This window comes from Mus musculus, chromosome 12, assembly GCF_000001635.26.
Source record: "Mus musculus strain C57BL/6J chromosome 12, GRCm38.p6 C57BL/6J".
Classification (NCBI taxonomy): Eukaryota; Metazoa; Chordata; class Mammalia; order Rodentia; family Muridae; genus Mus; species Mus musculus.
In genome coordinates, this window is record NC_000078.6 from 87,813,213 (window position 1) to 87,829,301 (window position 16,089).

The 16,089-nt window shown below is 40.9% G+C and overlaps 1 protein-coding gene across 1 annotated transcript; it reads left to right on the plus strand.

Moving 5' to 3' along the window:
* Positions 1–3,364: 3,364 nt before the first annotated feature.
* BB287469 (expressed sequence BB287469) lies at positions 3,365–7,464 on the plus strand. The gene is made up of 2 exons (NM_001177573.1): positions 3,365–3,554; positions 5,804–7,464. Exon 2 carries the CDS (start codon positions 6,109–6,111, stop codon positions 6,541–6,543), a length of 435 nt encoding a protein of 144 aa, NP_001171044.1. The 5' UTR covers positions 3,365–3,554; positions 5,804–6,108; the 3' UTR covers positions 6,544–7,464.
* Positions 7,465–16,089: the final 8,625 nt, after the last annotated feature.

Sequence of the window (16,089 nt, forward strand, 5' to 3'; positions counted from 1 at the left end):
AGAGCCAATGTTAGTGAACTGATAAAATCTCACTGAAGCTATGCTGTTGGGGTTTGTTGATAATACATCCACCAGTTTTACAGAAATGAATTGCATCGAATTCAAGTCTTCTTGCTTGTGCAGTGAGTACTGCACGGAGTGAGCAACCTCCTCCTCAGCCCTGTCAGCTCACTGCAACTTCCGTACAACTTTGAGTTTCTAGGGTTTAAAACTGAGACAGAGAGTAGTTAGGTCTTCTGAAGGTTTGGTTTGTTCTTTGTATGTTTTGTAAGTTGCAGGGGAGGAGGGGCTGAAACTCAGGTGACATGCTAAGTTCTAGAGGCAGATGAACTAGGGCACTCATGAAAATCTAGCACTAGGGTATCAAATCCACATCCCACATAATTAAAGGAAAGCATTGCTTGCAGTAAGTCATTTAAAAATAATATTTTGGGGGGTTTAAGAGACCAGTTAAGAGCAATAATTCCCACCACCCACATGGTGGCAGACAATCATGTGCTACTCCAGTACCCAGGGGGTCCAATGCCCTCTTTTAGCCTCCTTGGTCACCAAGCATGCATGTGGTTACAGATGGAAATACACACAAAACACCTTTATATATATAATAAAAGTATAAAATAAGATTTTTTGCATGTAGTGTATGAGTGTGTGGGTGTTTGTTTTTGTGTGTGTTTGTCAAAGTACCTCAACACCTGTGTGAAGGTCAGAGAACAACCTGAGAGAGTCTGTTTTCTCCATCTATCTGAGAATATTCCGGAAGTCAAGCATGGCAGTAAGAGCCTTTCCCCACTGTGACAGCAAATCAGCTTTACAGATCTACTCTGTTAATTGTTTTGTAAGTAAAATTGCTGATCTCTATATAACCATATTCCTATGAGGACAATGAGGGATCATCATGATACAATCATCCCATATGATATGCCTTTGTGGAAAATGAGCCTTGACTTTAAGAAAACAGCCATCTCACACCAACCACCCTTTTTTGTTTGTTTGTTTTTTTGTTTTTGTTGTTGTTTCTGAGACAGGGTTTCTCTGTATAACCCTGGTTTTTCTAGAACTCAGTTTGTAGACCAGGCTTGTCTCGAACTCAGAAATCTGCCTGCCTCTGCCTCATGAGTGCTGGGATTAAAGGTGTGTGCCATCACACCTGGCTCCTCTTTTTTTAAAGATTAATTAATTCATTTATTTTATGTATATGAGTACACTGTAGTTGTACTGATCGTTTTGAGCCTTCATGTAGTTGCTGGGATTTTAATTCAGGACCTCTGCTCACTATGATCGGATTTGTTTATTGTTATATCTAATTAAACTCTAAAGGAAAGCATTGCTTGCAATAAGTCATTTAAAAATAATATATTTTTGGGTTTAAGAGACAAGTTAAGAGTTAAAATAAGATTTGTTGCATGTAGTGTATGAGTGTGTGGGTGTTTGTTTTTGTGTGTTTTGGCAAAGTACCAAAACACCCCTGTGAAGGTCAGAGAAAAACCTGAGATATTCTGTTTCATCCATGAGAACACTCCGGTAGTCAAGCATGGCAGCAAGAGCCTTTCCCCACTGTGACAGCAAATCAGCTTTACAGATCTACTCTGTTAATTGTGTTGTAAGTAAAATTGCTGATTTCTTTATAACCATAGTCCTATGAGGACAATGAGGGATCATCATGATACAAGCATCCCATATGATATGCCTTTGTGGAAAATGAGCCTTGACTTTAAGAAAACAGCCATCTCACACCAACCACCCTTTTTTGTTTGTTTGTTTTTTTGTTTTTGTTGTTGTTTCTGAGACAGGGTTTCTCTGTATAACCCTGGTTTTTCTAGAACTCAGTTTGTAGACCAGGCTTGTCTCGAACTCAGAAATCTGCCTGCCTCTGCCTCATGAGTGCTGGGATTAAAGGTGTGTGCCATCACACCTGGCTCCTCTTTTTTTAAAGATTAATCAATTCATTTATTTTATGTATATGAGTACACTGTAGTTGTACTGATCGTTTTGAGCCTTCATGTAGTTGCTGGGATTTTAATTCAGGACCTCTGCTCACTATGATCGGATTTGTTTATTGTTATATCTAATTAAACTCTAAAGGAAAGCATTGCTTGCAATAAGTCATTTAAAAATAATATATTTTTGGGTTTAAGAGACAAGTTAAGAGTTAAAATAAGATTTGTTGCATGTAGTGTATGAGTGTGTGGGTGTTTGTTTTTGTGTGTTTTGGCAAAGTACCAAAACACCCCTGTGAAGGTCAGAGAAAAACCTGAGATATTCTGTTTCATCCATGAGAACACTCCGGTAGTCAAGCATGGCAGCAAGAGCCTTTCCCCACTGTGACAGCAAATCAGCTTTACAGATCTACTCTGTTAATTGTGTTGTAAGTAAAATTGCTGATTTCTTTATAACCATAGTCCTATGAGGACAATGAGGGATCATCATGATACAAGCATCCCATATGATATGGCTTTGTGGAAAATGAGCCTTGACTGTAAGAAAACAGCCATCTCACGCCAAACACATTTTTTTTTTTTTTTTTTTTTTTGGTTTTCTGAGACAGGGTTTCTCTGTATAGCCCTGGTTGTGCCTAGAACTCACTTTGTAGACCAGGCTGGTCTCCAACTCAGAAATCTGCCTGCCTCTGCCTCCCGAGTGCTGGGATTAAAGGTGTGTGCCTTCACACCTGGCTCCTTTTTTTTTTTTAAAGATTAATTAATTCATTTATTTTATGTATATGAGTACACTGTAGTTGTACTGATCGTTTTGAGCCATCATGTGGTTGCTGGGATTTTAATTCAGGACCTCTGCTGCTCTGATCGGTTTTGTTTATTGTTATATCTAATTATACTGGAACTGTCTTTAGAAACACCACAAGGAAGCGTCAGAACTATTTATGGATGGCTGTGGGCATCCATGTGGTTTTTGGGATTTGAACTCCGGACCGTCCCAGGGCATTCAGTGCTAACAATCACTGCGCCAACTCTCCAGCATCACCCCTTTCTCTCAACCCTACATCCCAGGTTTTGGTCTATGTGTTTCTGATTTCCCACATTCATCATTTTAAATTTGTCCTCAGTAGCCTGTTTTGTCTCTCATTACCAGAGAAAACCAGTAGGCAGTAAGAAGTGTCCAGACTGGCCTGGAACTCAAATATCCACCTGCCTCTGACTCCTGTGTTCTGGGATTAAAGGCGTGGGCTACCACGCCCAGTTAAGAAGTGTCCTTTTGTTTCTTTGCTTCTTTGGTGTGGTGATTGAATTATGCTTGGATCAGGGTGTGGTACTATTGGGAGGTGTGGCCTTGTTGGATTAGAGTTGCATCACTATGGAGGCGGGGCTTTGTGGACCTGTATATATACTCAAGCTCTGCCCAGGGTGAGACACAGTAGTCTCATCTCGCTGTCTTTACCTTGGGAGACATAGGCAAGAGGACATCCGACCTAGGCCAATCTGTTCTGTAGAAAACGATCCAGGACAGCCTCGAGTACACAGAAAAACCCTATCCCAGAAAGAAAGAATCATCGTTCTAACGGCTCTTAGTCTTCCTTCAAAGAAGATGGTACTCACCAGGTAGGTCATGGATTTGGGTTCTGGTTATAGGAAGTTCTGGGAGAACATATATTTTCCATTTTTCTTTGTGGATTGATATAAGCTGCGGAGCAGAGGTAACCTGGCCACAACCATGTCTAGAACCTCTTGTGCGCTTCATGTTGATTATGCTGCTCAGAAGCTGGGTCTTTCATGAGTTGCCTTCCCTGCCAGCTTCCTTCCTTCCTTCCTTCCTTCCTTCCTTCCTTCCTTCCTTCCTTCCTTCCTTCCTTCCTTCCTTCTCTGCAAGAAAGCACGTCCCTCTTGCTTTTGGGATTTCACTATCTGCCTTGACATCCCTTGGTGGGTTGTAACCTGGAATTGTAAGCCAGAAAAGCCCCTCCTCCTGGAAATTGTGCTTTGCTGGAGTATTTTAGCAGCAGCCACAGAAATGAAACTGGAACCAACAGATGATATTTACTAGTGTGGTCCTAGCCTTTGTCCAGAAAAGTAAGAGTGAGTTATGCTAAGTGTTAGAGGTAGCCAATATTGGAGTCTTCTTCAGGCACTGTGATATAGATTAATAGGACTATAAGGGGGAAGGTAGAATTTGAAATGGATGCACAGAAGAAAAATACCAGGGGTGTAGAGTGTGTCTTGTGCTCACCATAGCAATGGCCAAAAATAAAGTCTCAAAAAGGCTGGGCGTGGAGAACACAAAGCTTTCAGTTAGCTGTCATTTGTATGTTTTTAAATGTCATTTGTATAAACTAGCAAATAGGGACTGGAGAAATAGTTCAGTTGTTCAGAGCATTGGCTGTTCTTGCAGAGGACCTGGTTTGGTTCCTGACACTATCTCTAGTAACTGCTCCCAAAGGAAAAGTTGGTTTTCTCCAAGGGGGTCTCACTATGTCCAAAACCACTCTTAAGGGAAAGCCCCATACCCAGAAGGAGATGGCCAACAGAAAATGAACTCAACAGTGTTTCTGGAGATGTTGTTGTTGTTGTTAATTTGTTTTGTAGTATTCTGGCTGGTTGGCTTGTTACTAAGCCTTTCTCACATCTTAGGAAATGGAGATGAATTTTCTGGTTGGCCTTTGCTTTTCTGTTTTCACTGGATGCACCAGGACTTCATATAGTTGTCATATGTGCCTGTGTCAACTGCTTTCATGTGTTATTTTGTGTCCCAAAGTGGATCTAAGTAACACAACCTGTGACTTTCTTCAATTTTTCATTCTTCTGTGAACTGAAAAAATTTTTAAGAGTAATTTATATTTATGACCATACTGTACCTGTCCTAGATGCAAGAACCAAAAGCGGGTGTCAGGTACCCATTACAAATGGTTGTGAACCACTGTTTGGTTTTTGGGAAGAGAATGCACTGAGCAATCTGTCCAGACCTGAAATTGTTTTTATTATGCTCAAGCATGTCCATTTAAAGTGCAATGGTACACATTTTGAGTGTTCTTGTGATATATTAAAGGCCTGAACACCAATGAACTTGTAATTTTGGGTACTCTAAACTTGTTAAAAAATGTATTAAAATGGTATCTGAATCTACTAAGTGTTCTATTAAGTTTTAGAATGCTTTTTTATTTTTATTTTTTATTTTTTTTAAAGATTTATTCATTTATTATATGTAAGTACACTGTAGCTGTCTTCAGACACTCCAGAAGAGGGCTTCAGATCTCGTTATGGATGGTTGTGAGCCACCATGTGGTTGCTGGGATTTGAACTCCTGACCTTTGGAAGAGCACTCGGGTGCTCTTACCCACTGAGCCATCTCACTAGCCCCCTAGAACGCTTTTTTAAAATAGAGAACCACATACCTCAGAATGATAGTTTCAATTTTTTTATTAAGCTATACAATTCAGCCACCTGGAGGAACAGAAATATGAACTAACCAGTAACCCCAGAGCTCCCTGGGACTAAATTACAAATTAAAGAAAAAACATGGAAGGACTCGTGGCTCTAGCTGCATATGTAGTAGAGGATAACTGAGTCAGTCATCAATTGGAGGAGAGGCCCTTTGTCCTGTGAAGGTTCTATGCTCCAGTAGAGGGGAATGCATTTGCCAGTAAGCAGGAGTGGGTTGCTTAGGGAGCAGCAGGAGGGTAGAGAATAGGGGATTTTTGGAGGGGAAACTAGGAAAGGGGATAACATTTGAAATGTAAATAAAGAGAATATCTAATTTTTTAAAAGCTATACAATTCATCGTTGTGTGCAGAAATTTTGATAAAAATTATTTCCCAAATAGATTTCAAACGAAAACTTATTTAATTTTTTTTAAGGTCAATGCATTAACTGCAAAGGTAAAGGAGTCCTGCTTCATTTTGTCACTACTGGGGAGACTACAACTTCCTGAGCACCAGGCCAGAAGCTGAAGTACTATTTTTTAACTATCAGAAGCCAGTACTCTGGGACATTTTGTGGCTTGTGGATCTTCTATACTTAGTTGCTTTCAGATCTACCACTGTTAGATACTTCCTGGCACCCATCCTAAGACTGTAGTAGCTCTTGGAACTGAGTCACAGCCACTCTCAGCCACTGTCTGCCAGGAGTCCCTCACTTGACTCCTGTGGTTACCTTTTCCATCATGCCAAAGAATAAAGGCAAAGGAGGCAAAAACAGGCGCAGAGGTAAAAATGAAAATGAATCTGAGAAAAGAGAGTTGGTGTTTAAAGAATATGGGCAAGAGTATGCTCAGGTGACCAAAATGCTGGGATGTGGATGGTTGGAAGCAATGTGTTTTGATGGTGTAAGGAGGCTGTGCCACATAAGAGGAAAGTTGAGAAAAAAGGTTTGGATAAATACCTCAGACATTATATTGATTGGTCTACGAGACTATCAAGATAACAGGGCTGATATAATCTTAAAGTACAATCTAGATGAAGCAAGAAGTCTGAAGGCCTATGGAGAACTTCCAGAACATGCCAAAATCAATGAAATGGACACATTTGGTGCTGGGGATGATGAAGAAATCGTGTTTGATGATATTGGAGAGGATGATGAAGACATTGATGACATCTAACATAAACTAAGCATGCTATATTCCAAGTTCTCTGAAGATTCCTCAACACAATTGGCATCTTGACATTCAGCTGTTAAGTAAAACTTCATTTGGCCTCCGTGTGTCTTGTTAATGCAAACTGATGTATTTTATGTTTTGAAGTATTATATATCTTTGCAAATCTAAGATGTTGAGTTATTTATCTTAAGTGACAAGTTAACACTTTGTGCTTATGGGTATAATTGAACTTAGGGCACAGCAGTGTACACTGTTAAGGGACTGCCTTTCCATTTGTGACCTTTCATTTCTAGCCCTTGTTGTATACACTCCCTTGATCCTCTAAGTTGTTTCCACCCATAAGTTGTTGCATCTTACAGTGCAGTTTTTAAGTTAGATGGGTAGCAATTGTGAGTTTTAAGAATTAGGCACAGCAGAAATTAAATGCTTAGAGGAGATGATCATTTTCTTGTGTTTAAAGATATAATACTTGACAATGTTTAGATAGAATCTTGTAAGGCATACTCAAAAAAAAGAATGAAAATAAAAAAGAGAAGTAAATCTCTTCTGATTCTTGCATAGAGAAATTTTCAAAGCAGGTAGTTGTTAAGAACACATAGAGTAGTGTTTACTTTGTAAAGTACATCCTTTGTGTTAAGCCATTTTCAAGAAGTTAGCTTCTGTATTGAGGCTTTGGAAAATGAATTACTGTGTATTGAGTAAAATTAGTTACATAATTGTAAAAGCTTAGTTTTCCTTAACCTAAGCTTAAGTTAATGGAAAAGGAGCCAGAGCTTAATGAAAATGATGTTACTGTTTTCTGAATGGAGGAGTCCAGAAACAGAGACACATTAAAAACGTGTTGGTATATACACATTTTTTTCTTTTTAATATGTTCATTATATCTCTGGTGTATAATGAAAATAAATGATTACATGACTCCTGAAAAAGAAAAAGATTAATGCAGTCTGATGGTCTCTGCTACCAAACTAGGAGGGGACTCCCCAACACAAGCCTGCAAGTACTATGACTACCAGTATCTGCTGTGCTACCAGGATGTTTTGGAAGAATGCAGGTCTCTTCCAAAACCATCTTCTTACTCTGCATGGTTTTAGATCACAATTTCCTCAATACCGCATGGTACTCACAAGAAAATGCTCCTTACTTTGATAATTCACCATCTGATTCTGTTTCAGGCCTGTACCAATTCTCAACACTCATAGAGTTAACTTTTTAGGATTGAGTTCAATGTAGCTCATGTATCTCTATGGAAATTTACCCCCTTCTTTCAACCATTCCAAATTTTCATACCTTTTTTTTGGGGGGGGGGATGGGTGTGAGACAGGTTTTCTCTGTATAGCCCTGGCTAGTCTGCAACTCACTTTGTAGACCAGGCTGGTCTCAAACTCAGAAATTCCCCTCCTCTGCCTCCCGAATGCTGGGATTAAAGGTGTGCAACACCATGCCGGCCTTTTTTTTTTTTTTTAAAGGCTTATTTATTTTATGTATATGAGTACTATAGCTGCCTTCAAACACACCAGAAGAGGGCATTTGATCCTATTATAGCACCCTCTATGAGGGTGCTCCCTCAACCACACAACCACTTCTGCCTCACCACCCTTTCATTCCCCTACACTAGGCCATCAACCCTTCACAGGACCAAGGGCCTCCCTACCATTGATGCCAGATAAGGCCCCTTCAGCTCCTTCAGTCCTTCCTCTAACTCCTCCATTATGGTCCCTCTGCTCAGTCTGATAGTTGGCTGCATGCATCTGCACTGGTATTAGTCAGGCTCTATCAGAGCCTCACAGGAGACAGCTCTATCAGCCTCTTGTCAACAAGCACTTCTTTGCATCAGCAATAGTGTCTGGGATTTGGTGTCTGCATGTGGGATGGGTCCCTAAGTGGAGCAGTCTTTGGATGGCCTTTCCTTCAGTCTCTGCTCCACTCTTTGTCCCTGTATTTCCTTTACACAACAGTAATTTTGGGTTAAAATTTTGGATATGGTTGGTGACACCATCCCTCAACTGAGGGTCCATGCCTAACCTCTGGATATGGTCTCTATAGATTCTCCCTCCCTCTCTTCTGGGGTATTTTAGCTAATGTCATCCCCATGGGTTCCTGGGAGATTACTGCTTTCCTGGCATCTGGGACTTTCTGTTGGCTACTCCCAGTTCTCCTTCCCTCGTTGCTACACACCTCAGTTCAATTTCTAGACCCTCTGTACATCTCATTTGTCTCCTCCCATACCTGATCCTGCCTCCCCCTTTCTCCCTGGCCCTTCTCTCTTCCTCCAAAGTCACTGCTACCCTCTCCCTCCCGTGACTGTTTTGTTCCCCATTCTAAATAGGACGGAAGCATGCATTCTTTGGTTTTCCTTCTTCTTGAGATTCATCCAAATTTTATTTTAGGGCTCAAGGAGGCCTTGTGCTTTTATTTTGACCCGGTTGCCACTGGGAAGTCAATTATCAACTGATGAAGAGACATTATCTTCAGGTTTTCGCAATACAGAATGTTGAACTGTATTAATTACCAACAAAAAAAGCTGGTTGATTTCCCTTTTACTTTCAGAGTTACACAAAGATTGCAGAGGGGGCACTTTTATCTTTAACCCCCTCCCCCGCTTATCTGTTTCTTCTGAAAGTGTCTGTTTTAGACATCTCTTAGAATCTTCTGATTTGTCTATGACTGCCAACAGGATCTTTGCGTGTTCTCAAGTCTGTTGCTTTTGTCTTTTTATCTGCTTCTCTTGTATAGTCTCTCTTCTATTAAATACTCTCTCTACCACTATCACTAAGTCCCTCAGACTCTTTTTGCATAACCTCTCAACTGTCTGTAGATTTTTCTTAATATCTGGTGCTGTCTGGATAATGAAAACTAGAGTGACTGCTACTTTTACTTCCAGTGATTCAGGGTCCATGGGACTGTGTTGTTGAAATGTCTCTATGGCCCTCTCTAAAAAAAATCTGTAAGGCATTTATTTTCTTGCTGCCTAATGTCATATACTCTGTCCAAATATGTGGTCTGTCTTGTGGCTGCCTTGAGACCTGCCAGCAGAGCCAAATGGTAGACCAAGTGTCCCCTATTTCCTTCAATGGGGTTAAAATGCCAGTCTGGGTGAGTCAGAGGAAAGCGAACATGTGTGTGTGTGTGTGGGGGGGCGCTATATGTGTAATCGAACTGGTAGAATGTGGTAGACATAGCCTGTTAATAAGTCTGACAAACTCAAAGTTAAATCATCAAAGTCATCTCATCAAATTCACCTCATCAAGGTTACATCATCAGAGTCATCTGACAAAGACATTTCCTCAAAGTTATCTTGTCAAAGTCATCTCACAATGAGCAACACAAAAATACAAATAAAACCTTCCCTGTCTGTGGAGCAGGAACAAGAAACAATCAGAAAATATTGCTCATGAAATAGACCTCTTGATGACACCCGAAGCACAAGTCCAACCATTTTTCTCTATCAAGTAGAAATGAGAAACAGCCAAAAGTGGTGAACAAACAAAAGAAAAGAACCAGACTGGTGGGCATCTCTCTACTCCCATAAAAATAAGTCCACCCCAGACCAAGAATCAGGACATTTCCTCTATCTGCAGTAGCCACACTCACAGATATGTCTATCTCTAACTGCAACTGGCCACAGGTACAAAATCAAGGAATTGTTTCTAGATGGGTGAACCTTTTAGTTCTCTGAGTCACGCCGACCCAAACTGGTACTAACAGTGTCTCCCAGCTCCACCATTGCCAAGGCTCCCAGACATGTCTGTCCTAAGCTTAAATCAACCACAGAACAAATTCAAGGTCTTGTTCCTAGAAAGATATGGCAACATTTAGAATTAGTGAACAGAAAAAGGCACAACCAGGAAAAAAAAACTAACCAAAACCATTAAAAGATATAGCCTATATATAACAAGAACAAACCAGAAGGTGGTGCTCACAGAAGATGGATGTAGTACCACTCAGACATGGAAAAAAAAAATGATGCAGCATGCAGTAATAAGAACAACCATAAGGTGGTGCTCCACATGAGACAACTTGGAGTACTAATGTTTACTCAGACCTGGGAAAAGTACCTTAACAACATAAGTCATTTCTCTTTACACAATCTGCTCAGTAGATCTCATAGAAAGTTTCTAACACTCAGAGAAATTTGGCACCACACAAATCACTGCACAAGTACTCACCTGTTCAGATCACATAGAAAACTTCTGGCACTCAGACAAATTCCTCAGCATGGCTTCAAACTTAGAAGAATTACCACGCCAACACAAGCCACCAGGTTCCACACAAATAAATCATCTCAACACAGCTGGAAGAGTTCCACATTTATCTTTACACAAGCTTGCTTCTGTTCTGCTCTGCAGTTCTCAGAGAAAGCTTAGAGAAATTCGGGGATCAGATAGGCAAGAAGCAGGAAGTTTTATGCAATGTTACAAACATAAAAACAGAAATATCTAGACTAGTTTTGCCGCCTTCAAGACCCTCCAGATAAGTAGTCCTGTGTGTCATGTGCAACTTCCCAGCCAATGTAACAAAATATAATGCCAGGGAATTGTTAGTGGCCCAAATTAGGACCTGATCTGATGCAACTAACAGCAGGGTCTTTATTCTATTTGAGCTAGCTCACCCACACCCCAATAACACAACTGTCACACAGAATGATTTGGTGGGGGTGGGGGGAAAATCAAATGTCTGTCTGGGCAAGGCTTTGTAGTAAGCAGCAAACTGAGGATACATGTTCAAGAATCTTATTACAAATACACTGTGGCCTTTAACATAATTGGCTGGTGCTGGCAGTCATATCATAAACTTAATTTCTGCATCACTCTGCATTAGTGGTTGTTAAGCAGGGGGTGGAGTATTGTTGTAGGATTAACCTGGAGATGCTGGTCATTTGGGTGTAACCTGAAGAAACTGGTCTGGTTGGGGATTAGCCTAGAGAGTGGAGCTAGGCTCAGGTTTTGTTGGGGAGTATACTCGCTAGTTTTGTGTCAACTTGACATAGCTGGAGTTATCACAGAGAAAGGAGCTTCAGTTGAGGAAATGCCTACATGAGATCCTGCTGTAAGGCATTTTCTCAATCAGTGATCAAGGGGGAAAGGCCCTTTGTGGGTGGGACCATCCCTGGACTGGGAGTCTTGGGTTTTATAAGAAAGCAAGCTGTACATGCCAAGGGACACAAGGCAGAAAAGATCATCCCTCCATGGCTTCTGCATCAGATCCTGCTTTCTGACCTGCTTGAGTTCCAGTCCTGACTTCCTTGGTAATGAACAGCAATATGGAAGTGTGAGCCGAATAAACCCTTTCCTCCCCAACTTGCTTCTTGGTCATGATGTTTGTGCAGGAATAGAAACTCTGACTAAGACAGGGAGAAACTTGGAAACTAATGCTAGGTAACAGCCTGTTAGTTTACCTGACTTCAAACTTAAGTCAGGTTCTTTAAAATGAAGTCTGAACTTAAAAGATTTGGTATCTCAAAATCTTCTGGGATGTATATTCTGAGTGCACAAAGAAGCTGTGTTCCAGAGATAGGCAATGTTTTATCTTGTAATGCAGCTGTACTTGTTAATGAGCAAGAGTCACCCAGGTGATACTGGTTTTGAGATCATGAAGAGCAGCTGAGCCTTGGGACTGTGTGAGATCAGGGAAGGACATTGGTGAAAGTACATCCTGAGTTACTGTTGATGTCTCAGGACTTATGGGGTAATGCAAAGGATTAGAGACTTGGCAACTTGAGTACAGCCTGTGAGAGACTATGTGTTAAGCCTTGTTGCTGCTGAAGACCCCGGTGAATTGGAGATGCCATTACTATGGGATGATCACCATTAACAGCAGCAGTGGTGGAGTGAATCAACCTGAGCTTAAGATGCTATAACAGGCAGAGCTGGTGAAGTGACACCAGGCCTTTGGAGTTGGCCAGAAGATCATGTGAGGATCTCAGTCATTGAAACAAGGTATAACATTGAAATTGCATTGGAGACCCTAAGATGTTCATGATGCCAGAGCCATGGGGTATCTACTTAGGAAAACGGCTGACAGGGTATAGAACCAGCCCAGGGGAAAGAAGTTTGATGCAGTCAATCAAGCCAATACAGGAGTAGATCTGAGCACAGCTTTGACATTAGACATGGAGATGCAGAGTTTTGAGTTTGCCCAGCTGACTTCCTGTCTTGCTTTGAGGATTACAGTTATGTGATTGGATTAAACTGAGAAGAGACCTTGAACTTTGGACTTTTAACATTGTTAAGACTGCTATAGGCTATGTGGGCTTAGGAAGTTATAGTAAATGTACTTTTTTATTATGCTATGATTAGATATGGCCATGGTTAATAGGTAGTGGCACTTTTAGGCATTGTAGCCTTGTTGGAATAGGTGTGTCACTGTGAGCTTTGGCTTTAATACCCTCATCCTATCTACCTGAAGTGAGTCTTCTGCTAACTGCATTCAGAACAAGATGTAGAACTCTCAGCTCCTCCAGCCCCATTTCTGCTTGGACACTGCCATTCCCCTGCCTTGATGATAATGGACTGAACTGCTGAACCTATGAGCCAGCCCCATCTAAATGTCATCTTTGTAAGTGTTGACTTGGTCCTGATATCTGTTCAAGGCAGTATAACCCTTACTAAGATACTTACAAAGCATTACACAAATTTTTATTATTAAGTTAGCCAAAAGTATTCTGAAATGTCAAATATCAAGTTTTGACTATCCATGGCTTTGAGATTTGATCCTGCAGCCCCTTTGGACTGAGCTGTTCTTTGTGTGGGGAAATAGGAGAGAAGCATTGCTATTGGCTGGCTGCTTCCTTGCTAACACTGATATTTCCTATTTAAAATTCTGTGGGAACTCCAGACCCCATTCGTTCCCAGATTTCATTATTCCTTTGGAACACTGGCAATTAACCCCTTGCTCTGAGCCCTGCCATTTACTTTGATAATCTTCATTACTACCTAGTATTTTGTGGCTCAGAAGGCAGCCTTCTGATATCTGAGGCCACTCCTTTACAGTCTGTCTTAGCTATGGATTCTATTGCTGTAAAGAGACACTATGACCAGGACAACTCTTTTTATTATTGTTAAATATTTTCTTCATTTACCTTTCAAATGCTATCACAAAAGTCCTCTATACCCTCCCCAAACCCTGCTCTCCAACCCACCCACTCCCAATTCTTGGCCCTGGCATTCCCCTCTACTGGGGCATATAATCTTCACAAGACCAAGGGCTTCTCCTCCATTTGATGGCTGACTAGGCCATCCTCTGCTACATATGCAACTAGAGACATAAGCTCTGGGGGACACTGGTTAGTTCGAATTGTTGATCCTCCTATAGGGTTGCAGACCCCTTTAGGTCCTTGGGTACTTTCTCTAGCTCCTTCATTAGGGGCCCTGTGTTCCTTCCAATAGATGACTGTGAGCATCCACTTCTGTATTTGTCAGGCATTGGCAGAGCCTTTCTGGAGACAACTATATCAGGGCCCTGTCAGCAAAATCTTGCTGGCATATGCAATAGTGTCTGGGTTTCGTGGTTGTTTATGTGATGGATCCCCGGGTGGGGCAGTCTCTTGATGGTCCTTTCTTCAGTCTCAGCTCCAAACTTTGTCTCTGTAACTCCTTCCATGGGTATTTTGTTTCTCATTCTAAGAAGGAAGAAAGTATCACAGAAGGTCTTTGCAATGTGTGCTTTGAGCTTTACTAATGTTTCTTTAATGAATGTGTCTGCCCTTGCATTTGAAGCATAGATATTCAGAATTGAGAGTTCCTCTTGGAAGATTTTACCTTTGATGAATATGAAGTGCCCCTCCTTGTATTTTTTTATAACTTTGGATTGGAAATCAATTTTATTCGATATTAGAATGGATACTTCAGGTGTTTGCAAACTTCGCCACACTGATGCTCTCCAACGCCAGTGCTGCCTCTTGCATGCTGAGCTCCAGCTGAAGGAGAATTCGGGTAAGTAAGGAGGTGTCCATACCATGGCTCATACAAAGCAGACTGCCCGCAAATCCACCGGTGTTAAAGCACCCAGGAAACAACTGGCTACAAAAGCCGCTAGCAAGAGTGCGCCCTCTACTAGAGGGGTGAAAAAAACCTCATCATTACAGGCCTGGTACTGTGGCACTCGGTGAAATCAGACACTATCGGAAATCCACTGAACTTCTGATCCGCAAGCTCCCCTTTCACTGTCTGGTGTGAGAAATTGCTCGGGACTTCAAAACAGATCTATGCTTCCAGAATGCAGCTATTGGTGCTTTGCAGGAGGCAAGTGAGGCCTATCTGGTTGGCCTTTTTGAAGATACCAATCTGTGTGCTATCCATGCCAAACGTGTCACAATTATGCCAAAAGATATCCAGCTAGCACACTGAATACACGGAGAACATGCGTAAGAGTCCACTATGAGGGGAAACATTTCATTCTCAAAAAAATTTTTTTTTCCTCTTCTTCCTGTTATCAATAGTTCTGAATGTTAGATATTTTTTCCATGGGGTCGAAGGTACCTAAGTATATGATTATGAGTGGAAACATAGGGGACAGAATCAGGTATTGGCATTTCTCCACGTTCATTTGTGTGTGAATTTTTAATATAAATGCAAGATGTAAAGCATTAATGCAAGCAAAATGTTTCAGTGAATACATTTCAACAGTTCAACTTTATAACAATTATAAATAAACCGGTTAAAATTTTCTGGACAATGCCAGCATTTGGATTTTTTTAAGATAAGTAAAGTTCTTATTGATGGCAAAAAAAAAAAAAAAAAATGGCTACTCCAGCTTGTTTCTTCAGACAATTGCTTGGAAAGTTATTTTTCAGCCTTTTACTCTGAAGTAGTGTCTGTATTTTTCCCTGAAGTGGGTTTCCTGTATGCAGCAAAATGTTGGGTCCTGTTTATGTAGTAGTCTGTTAATCTATGTCTTTTTATTGGAGAATTGAGTCCATTAATATTCAGAGATATTAAGAAAAAGTAATTGTTGCTTCCTGTTGTTTTTGTTGTTATAAATGGGATTCTGTTTTTGTGGCTATCTTCTTTTAGGTTTGTTGAAGGATTACTTTCTTGCTTTTTTCTAGGGAGTAATTTCCCTCCTTGTTTTGGAGTTTTCCCTTTATTATCCTTTGAAGGGCTGGATTTGTGGAAAGATATTGTGTGAATTTGGTTTTGCCATGGAATACTTTGGTTTCTCCATCTATGGTGAGAGTTTTGCCAAGAGACATTCTGAGTTTCAGTTTAATTGGGCATAGCTCAGGAAGTTGAGGCATCCACCTGTGTAGGAAGAAGACCTTGATTTTGTATCTGTGGCCAATTGCAGTTAGAGGTATCCATGGCTACATTGGGGCCAAGAGATGTCCTGAGTCCTTGTCTGAGGTGGGTGTGGTCTCAGGGGAGCCGAGAGATGGCCACCAATCTGGTTCTTTTCTTGTGTGTGTGCACCACTTTTAGTTGTTTCTCCTTTCTTCCTGATAGAGAGAAATGACTGGAATTGTGTTTTGGGCGTCATAGAGAGTTCCTTTTCATGAATACCACTTTCTGGTTGTTTCTTATTTCTGCTCCAAAGACAGCAAAGGTTTTA

Excerpts from the sequence above, each read along its gene's own strand:
- BB287469 (NM_001177573.1), top strand. The coding sequence starts at position 6,109 with ATGCCAAAGAATAAAGGCAAAGGAGGCAAAAACAGGCGCAGAGGTAAA.